Here is a 14722-nt window from a genome sequence, read left to right as displayed (position 1 = left end):
GGTTGGTTGGTTAGCTTTTTATTCCCCTGTGGAAGAAGCCAGGCTTATTTGTTGTGTATCTGTTTTAGATTCTAGTTCATGGAGAACTCAGGAGGTCTGTGCTTCACTGCGATACTACTTGTGCTTTAGGACCAGTGAACTAGTGCTTTCTTTCTCCCAAACTACTTTACCCAAATCACAAACCCAGAAAAAAAAACCCAGTGACAATAGCATTCTCCTTTGCTAGGACTTAAAGAGGAAGATTTCTAACTTTGGAGGATATCAGGGACATGGGGAGGGATGACAATGCTATATGACACCACAGGCTCATGCATCCACAAAGATACTTATTCTGCTCCTGCTCTTGACAGATTGCCACCAAATTTTTCATAGGAATCTGAGAAGAAACAGTGACCCCTTGTAGATCTTCTCCTCTTGCTTGCTTGTGTATCATTTTCCTTACAGGCAAAAGGACAGGGAACAACATCACGGTCTTAATCAGTTAATTATGTATAAATGCAGAATACATGCCGAACCCTTTGTCCTTTATTAAATTTATTATTTACTTTGGCTGTGCCTATGCTAGAGACTAGGAGCATTATTAGAAGCATTCATAAAGCATAGTGGCAAACGTTTCTCCCTTTCATAGACTTGTTTGGTGATATTTATTACTGGGACCAAATTGTGGAGTTTTATGGGTTTTGTAACCCACAAAGCTCATCAACAATTTGCTGTCAGCTGCATTTACCAGCTCCCTTCAGAAGATCAAAAACCATTTCATATTTCTCTTCCAGTTATCCAGTTTGGCTTTGTCACACTTTTTGTTGCCTCCTTCCCTCTGGCACCTCTCTTTGCTTTTCTGAACAACATCATCGAAGTCCGGCTTGATGCAAAAAAGTTTGTTACTGAACTGAGGAGGCCAGACACAGTAAGAGCAAAAGATATAGGTAAGTAATGAAAACAAACACATTACAGTGAAGATAACACCAAAAATTCAATAAGAAGAAAAATTATAGTAAATCCATTAATAAGTTCTGTTTTTCACTTCCAGGAATTTGGTATAACATTTTGAGTGGTATTGGAAAGTTTTCAGTTATCATTAATGTAAGTATTTGGTTACACCAGTTTCTAACCATGATCTTGGGAGCTTACATTGTCCCTCTAATGGAATTTAAAAGTGAAGTCTAGTTTTCTCAATTGCTATAAAATACAATAAAATCTAAATTATCCAGTTCATTATTGTGCAAGTGTAAAACATGAATTAATTACAAACGAGATGACCATTCACTCATCTCCTTCTCTCTATCCTTGTGTTATGTAGCACAGGAAGACTAATTCATATAAGTATTTCTGTAAGAGTAGCTTTTTTTGTTTGTTTGTTTTGGGTTACACACTCCCCAGGCTACAAAATCTTAATGGAAAAACATAGTATTTCATAGAACAAGAACATAATGCATGTCTGATATACAGATATATTATGTTTATTGTTCTACATGTATTCCTTTAAGTAAAATTTTCCTGTACATGCTTTAAGATAAAAAAGACTCATGCCCCAGGAGTTTAATCATAATACTATCTGGTGGGTTTTTGACCCACAGATCATAGAATCATAAAATCATTTAGGTTGGAAAAGAACTTTAACTGTAAAATAACAAAGACAAAGACATCAAAGCACTTTAGAAAGGCAGATGGTGATCACAACTGAACGGGAAACTTGTGCAGAGGTGTTATGCAACTTATCTAGTACAATAGCTTCTAGCACAACACCACTCTAGCAGTATGCAAGCTATCATTGAAACTGGGAGGACTATAATGCCTCCAGAGAAGCATGGGTGGAGCACTGTTCACTTATGGCTAGGCAGTTTCCAGGATCTAAGGTAGGAAATCTGTGCAGCCCTGCACATACCCATAATTTTGCTGTCAGGCATATATTTCAGGTTTCCAGCACTGATCTGTGCTGGATGAGCAAAACTCTGCAGTCTCTTGGTTTTATCTGAATACACTTTGCAGATTTATGATCCTTGATTATTTTCTGTGCCAAACAAATGCTGGATATTTTTATTTCCTTGGGATTCCATTAAAATATCAGTTCACTACTTTTTCTTTACAGAAATGTAAACATGTGCATACTCAATTTAAAAAAAAATAGTGAATGTCCTGTTCTGCTTCTCCACCTGAATAGTATTGATGCGGAAGAACTATTTAGCAAAATGTAGTTTTAAATGAATTTAATGAATTCTTATTGATATGATCTAGATACTTCTGCGTCTCACTTCACTAATATACCAGTTTTATACCAGCATGAGATCCACTGATGTCAGATGTGTTAATCCTGATGCAGAGGGAAAAATGGAGGATGACTACCTCACAGTCAACTTGTTTATCTCAGATAACACTGTGTAACTACACCAAATGATACCAGCTAGCTATTATGTCGTGTAGGTTTTGAAAACTAGTGATAGACCTCCTAAAGGCTCCAGGGATTAAAAGAGTTGGAGAAATGTACAGCACATTAATTGCTTTTGCTACTCTGTGCTCTAAGAAATATTCTACTTCCCTAAGTATAACCTTGCCCTGGAGAGACAGAGCAGGTCACTGTGCATTTATGTATGTTCTGTACCAGGTCTGGACATTCAACTCTCACTTCATCACCACTCTAAACTTACTTGAACATGAAAATTATCACCTGAATTCACTTAATCTGAAACATGTTAGACATAGATTCATAACACTGTTATTTGGTTGGTTTTTTTTTCCTCTCAGGCTTTTGTAATTGCTGTCACATCTGATTTCATTCCACGCCTTATGTATCAATATGCATACAGTCAAAATGGAACCATGCATGGCTTCATCAATCACACGCTCTCGTACTTCAATGTCAGTCATCTCAAGGCTGGAACACAGCCAGAAAACTCCCCATTTGCACATGATGTTTTATTCTGCAGGTAAAGTACTTTTAATGACAGTTTGCATAGTCAAAGTAATTTCTTTGGGTCTTTTGTCAGACAATATTTTTCCAAGTGGGAACTGATAATATTTGTGCCTTTAAAAAGACAGTTTTAATAGTACAGCTTTTAGAATATTCTCACTATGTTAGAAGGTTCTTAGAAGGTTTTTTTTCCAATACATTAAAAGGTAAAAGAAACAATTTACGCAGACTTACTCAAATAAAAAAATCCTTTCTTTATTGAAAGACATAACTTTCATTAAAAACAATGAGTTTTTAAAATGGACACCTACTAACTAGAACCAGGCTTTCTTTTTCTTTATTAAGTTCAGTGTTTACTTAATGAGATCTGAGTTTTCAATATATTCTGCCCATCTTTAAAACCTGCACCATTCCCCATCTACATGGTTTACATTTCAGATTCACTGTTTCAGACTGGGGAAACAAGGCTTGACTTCTTTTAAGGTCCAAAATGTCTAATACACTGCTCCCGTAGTGCAGATACCTATGGAGTAGTTCCAGTTTGCATGAGAAAACGCTAACATGGTTCCAGGGCTCTCAAAGTAACCTTGACTTTTTATAAATATATGCAGAAACTCAAAGAGCTGTTTTCAGGCAGTGAAACCCAATGCTCTTCAAATCTGAGCTCCCTGTGTCAGTGCTATATTCAACAGCCTGCCTCACCTTCCTTTTGGACTCCCTTGAAATCACACTGTGCTTAGCCTCGCAATGGCAAGAAACGATCACAAAACTCACTCGTCCATTTTCTTTGGAAGAATAGCTTTCATTTATGTGGTTTTTACTACACACAGGTCTTTAATTAACTTCCCTTTTTTTAATGCATAATCTGCATAACTTCGCTGTCTTTCTCTGATGTATGGCAAGGTGTTTGAATCTAGTACTCCTGATAGTTGCTATCCGAACCTGTCCTGGTTCTAAAACTAGTTTCACCTCTGTCTTTCCTAGTCTCCTTTCTCAAACTCAGGTCTTTACTCTCATGTTTTCATTGTGTGGTTTTACTCTGAGAACAAATTTTGGCTAAGGTGCCAAAGGTGGGATTCTTGAAATCTATCACTGTATTCTCTCAGCATCAGTGCCAAAGCAAGGGCACAAAATCATTTACCAAGAAGAGCAGAATTACAAGACAAATCTTACAGGTGACATTCACATACTGTCTAGCATCAGACTGGCCTTTTCTTGCAATACTTGTTTCCTGAATGCTCAGATACTGTCAGAAAATACTGCTGATATTGCAGATATTGTAAATACCAAGTAGTGTTTTCCGGTTAGAGATTTCAAATTCTTTCTTCTTTCCTCCCATTCACTTGAATTCATGGTCCTTGATAAATCTATATTCAAAATGCAGATAGACTTCTTCATTATTAGCTCAAGTGATCCCTACATTTCTTCATATCTGACATTAAGATTTTCTTAAAGAAGAAGGAACTTTTTACAAAGGCATGTAGGAATAGGACAAGGGGTAATGGTTTTAAACTGAAAGAGTGTAGATTTAGATTAGATGTAAGGAAGAAATTCTTCAGTGTGAGTGTGGTGAGACACTGGCACAGGTTGCCCAGAGAAGCTGTGGCTGCCCCCTCCCTGGAAGGGTTCAAGACCAGGTTGGACGGGGCTTTGAGCAACCTGGTCTAGTGGAAGGTCCCTGCCCATGGCAGGGGGGTTGGAACTAGATGAGCTTTAAGGTCCCTTCCAACTCAAACCATTCTATGATTCTATGAAATTATATTTACAGAGTAGATAGAGATAGCTAAGGCAGCTGGAAATTTTTTATAGGGTTACCATTAAGTTATGACCATTAGTCTCCTCTATAAATCTGCAAAAACAGCTCTCAGCATGACACAGAAAGCTTGTAACTAAAGCTAGTTAGGATGCACATTTTTGTCTTTGTGTTCACGTTAATGTTGGGGAGAGAAAATATTTCAAGTAAATCAAACATTTTGATTTAAAGGCCCACAGAATTCAATTAATTTTAAATATTTGCTGATTTTACCTTTCTAAAAAGAAATTAATGTAGAAACGAGCAGCCACTTAAAAGCAAAGTGAGAAATTAACTTTGTAATTATACTTCTAACAGGTGTTGTAAATTGTTCTTTCAGAATAGTTCACTTCTTTTCATTGATTATTTAAGGAATCATATTCTAGCTAGGTTCCTGAAGTAGCCAAAAACATCCCTTTCCTTCTAAATGACTGCACATTTCTAAACGTAGACTACATACCTATCTCCCATGAAATCGTTTTTTTTTTTTTTCCATTCTAATTTTATTAGGGAATAAGACATTTTGCTCAAATAGTTTGAGAAGGGGTAAATGGAAGTTCTTCAGTGAGGCCTACAAGGCAATACCCATCTTAGAGAATATATTAAATATTGTAATGTAATCATTTTCAAGAAAGAAGTCTTAAAGTTGGCATTATTCAATGCAGTTTGTGCATGTTTACTTCCTGCTCCTGTGCAAGCAGACTTTAATCATACTTAGGATCGCACTGATTTTAAGCAGGGTGTTTATCTCACCCAGCTATGACCCACAAAAATTACACATCTCAGTTCCTTTGCTGGGAGCAGGGTAAATGCAGAGAGAAATCTGGCCCTCTAACTCAGGCACTGCTCTTGGGATTGCCTTTGGGACGTACGTACCTTCTTACCTTGACTACAGCGGAGGCTAGATGAGTGCACAGATAAGATTCCTAACTTTTAAAAAGGTAAAGAGAAAGCGTATAACTCAGCACAGCCATGTCCTGGTGTCAGGAACTTTGTTAAAGGAATCTCTACTGTCTCTTGGGAGCAGGTCAGATAAGAGTTGAGTGCAGACAGAAGGGAAAAAAATAGCTCTCCAGTGCTTAAAGCTGCATGCTGTGCTCTACCTGCTGCTCAGCTTGTGGCAGACAGGGTAAAGCACCTTAAGCCTGGAGCCTGTCCTCTTTCTTTTCTCAAAATATTGTGCCCTGTGAGCTCTGCTATTACCCACGTTGGCATGTTGCAAGGAATTATTTCTTAGTATAATGTTACATGTGAGAGTATTCAGTATCTCCATACTTTCTGATAGACTTGTAAGTCTGTGAAATGCTTTTTTGCTCTGTTCCTAGCACTTTTAAAATTTTATTCCCAAATTAGCCTGCATTTTCCTTCACCAATCATCTTGATCCATACAGATCCTCTACTTCACTGTGACTTTGCTACTTTCACTTTGCTGCCATTCACCTGGTCTCAGTCTCTGCCCTCTATTTATTGTGTATGACTGCCAGTGTATTTGGAAATGTGTGTATTAACAACAGTGATGAAATGCACTCCTCAGATTAGCACGGATTCAACAGACCCAAAATACAGGGAGAAGGGAATAATCCAGGTATAAAAGCTGTCCCTGCCTGATAATATCAAGTCTATGCCACTGAGAAAAAAAAAAAAAAAAAAAAATTGATTGCAAACAAGAAGAACATACTAAATATTTGACCACGTGTTCATCTGAATGAGAAACAACTATGAAAGCATTTGTGTTCCATTATCAGGAAACAATTAGAAAAAGATGTCAGCATCCACGTTGACTGTTGCTCATTATCACCCCTCTCATTTGAATCTTATCAGAATCTCAGCTTTAGACAGAACTATCACTGTGATAAAATATGGGGTATCTAGCTTGTGTCCCAAGAGACAGGCAACAAACACTGTCCCTTAAACTGGAAATAAAATCTGTTTTTCTGTTTCTGGCAAATATGTTGGGAACAAGCTGACCTCTCTTATTCTTAGATTTCTGTGACCTCTGGAGATAAATGTGGTTACAATAAGCCTGCATTTTCCTCCTTACGGGCATTGCCAGAGATTAAGGTATCTTAAAAATAACCATAATAAGCCAGAAACAACTCTCCCACCAAACATCCAGAATACATTCTTTGAATATTTTGAGCAGCATTTTCTACAATGCTATGAACTCTTTGACACTGCTTCCAAATAAACATTGCTATAACGCCATTCTGACGCATAGCATTAGTTGTAATGATTTTTTTCAGAGAAAAACAACATTTGTGTAGCTGAAGGCAAATTAAAAGCAAACCTTGCTAAGTTATGTGACATTTTTATTGGTTTAGCCCTTTTAATCTTTATAATCTGGTATGATAATGGAGTACATGAAAGCACTCTGATAACACTGAAAAGAAGAAAGCAGCAGATACGGAGTCATTAAAGGGACTTTTCCCTTAACACAAGTCTGCTCCAATATTCAGCAAATTTATGAAGTGTCTTTGAATTAATTAATTTTCTTAATGCCCTGGGATCCATCTCTTCTACTCCCAGTCATCAGTGGTGGATTTTCCCTGAACAATTCTTATATGCTCCTGCATTGTTGAAGCACTACTTCCTTGTGATTCACTCATGTTTTCTTCCATTTCTTGTCAAAGATCAGCTGAAAAAAGGAAATTAAATAGATCAGCTTATTTAGATTGATTTGCAGTTCCACCTACATACACATTTTGATTTTTTTCTACCATTCTTTTTCCCCACGCAATATATCTGTGAATATACTAGCATATTTCTCTTAGCTCTAGCTTCAGTTCGGTATTGTCTAAGTCTTGTCTGGTCCTCTCCATCCATTCTCACTTCCCCAACATTTCTCTACTTTCAGTGTACATTTTGATTTTTTCCCTCAGAACTTCTCTGTGCTCTATTCTCAAACCACATTGACTACCTCATATTCTTCTCCTTTTTCAGTGGAATTAGTGTTGTTTGCTATTTTTGAAACAGAATAGTCTTTGCAGCACCAGTTGTTTGCTGTTCCTAGCATACCTGCTGAATCAAATATTTTAAGAATGAAGAATTGAAGAGGTGAGGGAAAAGATGACCTTTTTTAAAAAGAAACTCCCTGTGGAATATAGTGGTTAGAAAATGCCTGGGTTACTGCACTTTGAGGTCCCATGTGCCATAGAATAATTAAAAAGGGAGGTAGGGAGGAGGCCCAGCTACCTTGTATGTAGCTCTGATATCTCCCTTTACCATAAATCATTTGCTAATATTCTGTTGAATGTAGATTCAAGCATCATAAGCAGTGTGATTTCAAGCCAAGCCAGGTGAAATTTCCACAGGGTTTGATGTCCTGCAACACTTACATAGTTTATGAAGCTCAGAGTACATTAAATGGAAAACCCACCACAGTTGGTGACCCTTCCAGGTGAACCTGGGCTCCATTTCAAGACTGGGATTGATTTATAGTGCTAGGCAAAATCCACAACAAGCTCAGAGGTTTTCCTTGGCTTTGATGTTCAAACAGATTAAATTCAAGGGAACCGACTCTGGCCCTCGCTGCAGCCCTGGTACACAGATTTGAGCAGCACACAAGATTCCACATCATACAGGAAGGTGCCAGAGGGGGAATCTCACAGTGCAGGCACAGCATAGGAGCAAAGAGGAATCCTGTGTAAAACAGGGTAGCACTGAACAAAACAAATAATCCAGGGTCTAACACAGCCCAGATAGTGCTTCCATAAATGAATATGGCCCCCAATTTAAAGTTGTTTTCTCCTCCTCTCCCTCCTCCCTCTCCCCATTGTGGGTTGTACCTTGTGTCCTTTGTCTCAAGAAGGTGCAGCACAGAATTACATCCAGCATTTCAGACTGAATTTCTTGGGGGGGGGCGGGGGGGGGGGGGGGATGTAGGGGGTGTGAGGATTGTAAATGTATAATTTAACATGCAAAACCACGTGGATAGGACCTAAAGGTAATTTTGGTAAGCGCACCTGCAAACTGAAGCTGACAGATTTTATATATGAACCTTCTCCATTATCCCCCGATGGAGGCTTTTCCACAGTCTAATGAATCTTACTGTCAGGAAGGGTTTTGTGGTATTCAAAACAGATTTTCCCTTTCTTAATTTCATCCCATTACTCCTAGTCAAACACTGTGAACAGCACTAAATTATCCCTTTCAGTCCTAAGGGCACAATTTGTGAATGGTTATCATGTCCAACTGTGGCTGTTACTTACCAAAGTGGAGCAATACATGTGCTCTTCTTTAATCTTTTCTGGTGAGTCAGTCTCCTCAGCCCCTGGATTGTTTTGCTGAACCGCCTTCAATTTGTTGCTATCTTTTTCTCCTTTTTTTTTTTCCCCCTTTCTTCCCTCTGAAATCCCCACAGCTGAATGCGGGATGCAACATTCCAGGTGTGGCTTTACCTGAGCTCTTCAGAGAAGGGCTAATACCCCCCAGCTCCATCGTGCCTTTTGTCTGTACATCCACAAGTCATACTGTCCTGCTGCCATATTTCAAACTTGTGCTAACTTGCTGGTCAGTGTAAGCTCCAGGCTATTTTCATTGCATTTTCTTTCAAACTCTATCCTTTCAAAGATGCTTCAATTGTTTTATTTTTAATTATTTTCCATTTCCCCAGATTATTCTCATTGTGTTTCCTGTCTGTATTTCTTACTGCTTTCTGTGTTTCCTGCTATTTGCAAAACTTCCCAATTTAGGAGCATCTGTGACTTTTATTAGCCTGTTGTTTACTTCCAAATGATTAATGATAAAGCTAAAAGCATCAGTCTTTACACCAAACCACTAAGGCTCTGTTTTTTCCTGTCTAAGGCTAGACAGTTAATTTAGGAAGTGCCTTTCCCATGGCTCCCCCTGTCGTTAATGCAAAGACAGGAACCACCAAAGTGTGAGTCAGATTTTATGTGGGCTGAATTATTCCCTAAATTAACCAAGGTTTAGGTGAGATGAATGCAGCCTTGTCTCCTTTAGTCTGAAAATGCCTTGGGCTATCTCTGTGCTTTAATTTCAACCCTTTATTCCCTGTACACTGAGATCAATTTAATGTTAACAAAAAAAAGGGGACATTCGCAAATCCTGGAAAATCTGGAAATTTCCAACATTAGAACAATGTTCTGATTTTGGTTACAACTGTGAAAACCACACTAAGATTGTTAAATTCAGTGGAGATAGTCCAGGTTTAATTCTGGAGTTGTATTTCATAATAAGTGTTGAAGTAGGAACGTCTGGAGGATTTGATTATTTCATTTTTGTGGTTGGAAAGTCATGTTAATCAAAGCAATTGGTGCAGGAGAAGATTGCTGGAACTGTGTGATAACTGAGTTGTCTCCATCAACAGGTTCAAAGACTACAGAGAGCCACCTTGGTCCCAAAATCAGTATGAGTTTTCTAAACAGTACTGGGCGGTCTTATCTGCTCGCTTGGCTTTTGTTATTCTATTTCAGGTAAGTCTGTTGAGTTTCTGCAATTTCAGACACAGAAATATCATAATGAATGGATTGAAATTCATGTCCAAAGAAGCCAGTGTCCAGTAGAGCTTTTCTGTTTGCAGATACCCAGCCTGTTGTGCTTGCACCCAGCCCGCTGAGGTGTCAGTGGGCTGCAGCACTGTGGCACACTTCCTCAGCAGATGTTTCCCCTCCCTTCCTGGAAGTCCCACAGCCTGCATTAGCCCCTGGCACTAGCAGTGATCCCCAAAATACCCCAGGCTCTTGAATGTTTCAGTTAAGTGGTCTCTGTCAGCTTCTATACCCTCAGGGGCACCACTTCTAAATAGCACATAAATGCTATGTAGGCATGTTAAATGCTGATCTTCACACAAAGCAAGAAACAAACAGAAGTAATAAATCCTCCAAGGTATTTTGCTCCTTTCTACAAGTAAATGGAGTGAATTCTCCCCAGTGTAGAGATTTCACTGGCAAGGGACTTGCTATCATGGCTTGCCTTTTGAATGGCACAAGCCTTCTGCTCTCCTTTCATGATCTGGGACCCCTCCACAGCCAAATTGGGCCCACTCCTCATATTGAAATCTGCCTCTTTTCTCCTCACCTGCCAAATATTCCTAAGTGTGACTATGAGTCTTGCCTGGTTCATATTGCCCTCTTCTGCTTCTTTTCTCTATCTTCAGTAATTTTCCACCACTGGCTGCAAAACATTTGAAACCAACTGGTTATGCTGGGCTTCAAATAGCCTGACAGAGTACATTCCCTGGTTAATTAGCTTCATTGTCTCAGAAAGGGATAGAGGGGTCATGCTAGTAGCCTTGACAGTATTCTCATACATTTTAAGGCATTATACAACACAGCAGTTTTCAAAGCATTATCATGATAATATAAACCCCAAAGCATAATTTATCTATGAGTTTCACAAACAAGCAAAACTTTTTGCCTGCTCTGCTTCCTGTCTCTGTGTTATAAGCATCACCTGTCATGACCTTGACACCTGAGGTCCAGGGTTGTGGTTTGCACACTGCGGTAGGGTAAAAAAATTCTGTTTGTCAGCAGGCACAAGGATTTGAGAACACAATGACCATGAAAGTTGTCTGCTGTCTGCTCAGGCCACATTGAAAACACAAGGGTATGATTGTGTTGGAGGATGCTTTCACTGATGTTGCCCTTATAGTAATGGATTCTCAACTCAGTCTCAATGAATTTGATGTTGAGAACTGAGCACCTTTGGATGCCTGCAAAGAATAAGGCTCTTTTAGCTACTTAGGCCATGAATCATTTGATGAATCCAAGTCCTTTCCCATTTCAAACCGATCAGAAGCGTGTGTTTAATTCAACCTCTCCACTGAGGGAGACTTGTGCATAAACATGAGCCGTTTCTTGAACTAAGGCCTTACTCAACTGCTTAATATGACACACCGTCAGCAAAATGTGTGATACCTGCCTCACAGCTATAGCAAAGGTGTGGTTTTGCGCTAGTATTTTGGATTTTTCATACTTGTTTCACATCTGTTGTTGTGTTTGCAGAATTTGGTGATGTTCCTCAGTGTTCTGGTTGATTGGATGATTCCTGACATCCCCAAGGACATCACTGAACAGATCAAAAGGGAGAAGGCTGTGCTTGTTGACTTCTTCCTGAAGGAAGAGAATGAAAAACTGAAGCTGATTGAAAGCTTTATCGCACGTGACCAGCAGAAACACAAAAGTGGGACCAAAGGCGAAAGGATCCGGGCTGCCACCTTCAGTCAGTTCAACCGAAGTCCAAAAGGCAGCTTTACCTCCTTTAGCGCCCAGCACACAGAAGTGTGACTCCTTAGGGAAGGGTAACATACTGTGCTTACCTCTGCAATACTTGCTTACTCTATGATGTGATTCTGAACCTGGAGCAAGGGAGGGAGAGACAGTCAAGGAAGAGACAGGCAGGTAAAGGGAGGCTTCTTTTGCTTCCTTAGAAACTCCACATGCAAGGGTCTCTGTTACATTTTATACGCTCTCTGGGCTGCAGCATTTTCAGACTTTATCAGTGCAAGACAAGGGCTATATTGTGGCTGTAGCTGGTCCTTGTGGTGATGCATGTGAGTTGGGTAGACACGTAGGAATTCTCCTCGCTCATGCAGTCTCCGTGGTAGGTCCGCAACCGTTCTTCTTCTTGCAGACACCCTGTGGGGCACGGGGAATAGAAAGAGCACTCCTTCTCTAGTTAGTATCTATCTTTTGGCAGATCTGAGCGACCACAGCAAAGAGCGCACAACGCGTGGTCTCACGGCTTGTAGCTGCCAGGGGATCCTTTATAGACATGTGGAGTCTCAAGGAGTCATTGTGCCTTCCTAATGTACACTGCCACTTGGTGCTGTCTCTGCAGAGCATGCAGGGCTGTTGTTAAGGGCACAGAGCTGTGGGAAACGGAATGAAAATCACTGAGCACTTTCATCTACAGATATATTGTGTTTTGCTTAGCAGGAGCTTGAATGCATGTGCTAATGAGCAGAGAGGCCACAACATATGCATCAGAATGAAGTAAAGCTGCTAGAACCAGGGAAGATCATTGTTATTCATTGTCCTGAACAAAAAAAAAAAACCCAAACCCTGCATGTTTGATTTTCCTCTCACTTAGACTGGGAATTCAGCCAGTATCAAGAGGAACTGGGCCACTAAACTAACACCAGTGAGAAGCTGACGAGTGAGAATGGAACCAAGCCCTGTAAATCATGTGGCATTTTCATGTACATTGCGCATAAAGTAACAAAAGTTGCTGCTGTTGTGCATTTACTGTAAAATATTTTGCAGAACTGCATTTCATTGGAAGATAAACATATTCACTAACCAAGCTTTCATCTAAGAGCATTTAATGAAGAACATTATTCTGTTATGAATGAAAATAAAACTTTCTTAAAAAAAACTGTTTCTTTCACTGTTGATTCTGTCTCTAACCCGACTTGAAATTCAGAGTCTGGATAAAAGATTTTCTTCTCATTTTGTCTTCTCAACAATGGTTTTAAAACCATCAAAAACACAAACCAAAAGAAGTGTTGGTTTCAGGCATTGTATACAATATGTTTGCTCTTCAACATTATAATGGTATTTTATATGTTTCTGAAGCCTACGAATTGCATTGTTCTCTTAGATGGAAAGTTTTTTTTTCTATGAGAACTTTTGGTAATTTAATAAGATGTGGAAATATTTTTTTTTTTATTCAGTGCCTAAACTAAAGAAAATGAAAATGAGAGAACTGTTTCAGGCTGGGCTGAAATTAAAGATTTCATTTTGGATTTTCATTTTTTAAATTTCATTTATGTTTATTTATCCCTTCTATATAATAGATCAAATTTGAAATGATAACGTCAACTTGAATAAAATTGCAAATGTTTAACTTTGTTGAAAAAAGTCTGACCTCTCCAAATGTTTTCTTCTTTTTCCCCTGTCAAAACTCATTTGCTGAATTTTAAATTAATTCAGAGAGAGTTCTGCCCCCTTCTGAATTTTTTTTTTTTAATTAATAACTATTTGCTAGGGATATTGCCCAGATCTCAGTTTGACTATGTATGCTCAAGACTACACATACAGCTTGTAAATGTGAAAAAATGTGTAGTATTACAAAGTTTCTCCCTTTTTTATGTATACATTATCTAAAACAAGCTATTTGAAGAGCTCTTGACACAATATACTGTGTATAAACTATTGACTGTGTATATATTTTGTGTTTCTAATTGATTGAGCTAGATAGGAAAACTATACAAAAATTTTCTTCTTCTTAAATACCATTTAAGCTTTTTCTTAGTAGAAGTACTTCACAGTCACCTGTGGTCATGTGAACTACACTCCTGTCAGGCCCAAAAGTCATGTAATTGCATCTTGGGGAGCCTCAGATGATGTCATTTGTGTGACCAAAACAGAGCTATTAAAATTCAGGTAGGTTCCCTCTGCAGTCACCAGAGAGAGAAGAGCCACCACCAGCCAGCTGCTCATCCCATCTCAACACTGATGCCTGAGATGGGCAGATGAATCACCTCGGAGGATGCCCAGCTCCTTCCCTGCACAGCAACAGGAGTCCCAAGGGCTGTCTTTTGGATTGTGCACTTGGGCTTTTTGTTGCAGAAGACCAGCACATAACGTCCCAAGTCAGAGTGCTTAAGATGTTTAGATCACTAAAAGAATTAGTGACTGCTAGATTCCCCATTTATCATCATGCTTTGTTTTAATCACCATGGGTTTTTTTATCAGCATGCTTTTTTATCATCATGAGTTTTTTTATCATCATGTTTTGTTTTAATTTTGCTGCATGCTTGAATGAATATCTTTTTTAAGAATTTGTCTCCCTGCTGGAAATCTGGGGCAGGGCTGAGACATAAACCTTGGTTTCCCCCTTTTAAGCTTAACATTTAAATGAGGGCACTGTATCTCCTCAAAAACAAATTGTCTCATTTTACTTTCAAAAGACCAACAAGCTCTGTTGGGGATTCCATGGTCTAATTTATTAAGGCAGTCAGTATTAATGACATCGATTCCCTCATTTACACTGGAGGGTATTCTGTCAGTGGATTTTGGGGTTTGGAACTGTCTATGTTTATTGTTTAGCTGATTAAA

General features: G+C 38.9%; 1 protein-coding gene across 2 annotated transcripts in view; it reads left to right on the top strand.

Moving 5' to 3' along the window:
* The window catches only part of ANO2 (anoctamin 2), a 203059-nt gene extending 189406 nt beyond the window's left edge, over positions 1 to 13653 (top strand). For both annotated transcript variants that reach the window (XM_074872043.1, XM_074872042.1), the window contains 5 exons: positions 774 to 926; positions 1031 to 1083; positions 2743 to 2924; positions 10030 to 10135; positions 11666 to 13653. In XM_074872043.1, the coding sequence (XP_074728144.1) occupies positions 774 to 926; positions 1031 to 1083; positions 2743 to 2924; positions 10030 to 10135; positions 11666 to 11947 (776 nt within the window). In that variant the 3' untranslated portion in view covers positions 11948 to 13653. The remainder of the gene's footprint in view (positions 1 to 773; positions 927 to 1030; positions 1084 to 2742; positions 2925 to 10029; positions 10136 to 11665) is intronic.
* Positions 13654 to 14722: the final 1069 nt, after the last annotated feature.

Source organism: Strix uralensis, chromosome 5 (assembly GCF_047716275.1).
Source record: "Strix uralensis isolate ZFMK-TIS-50842 chromosome 5, bStrUra1, whole genome shotgun sequence".
NCBI classification, from domain to species: Eukaryota; Metazoa; Chordata; class Aves; order Strigiformes; family Strigidae; genus Strix; species Strix uralensis.
This window is presented reverse-complemented; position numbering and strand designations above follow the sequence as displayed.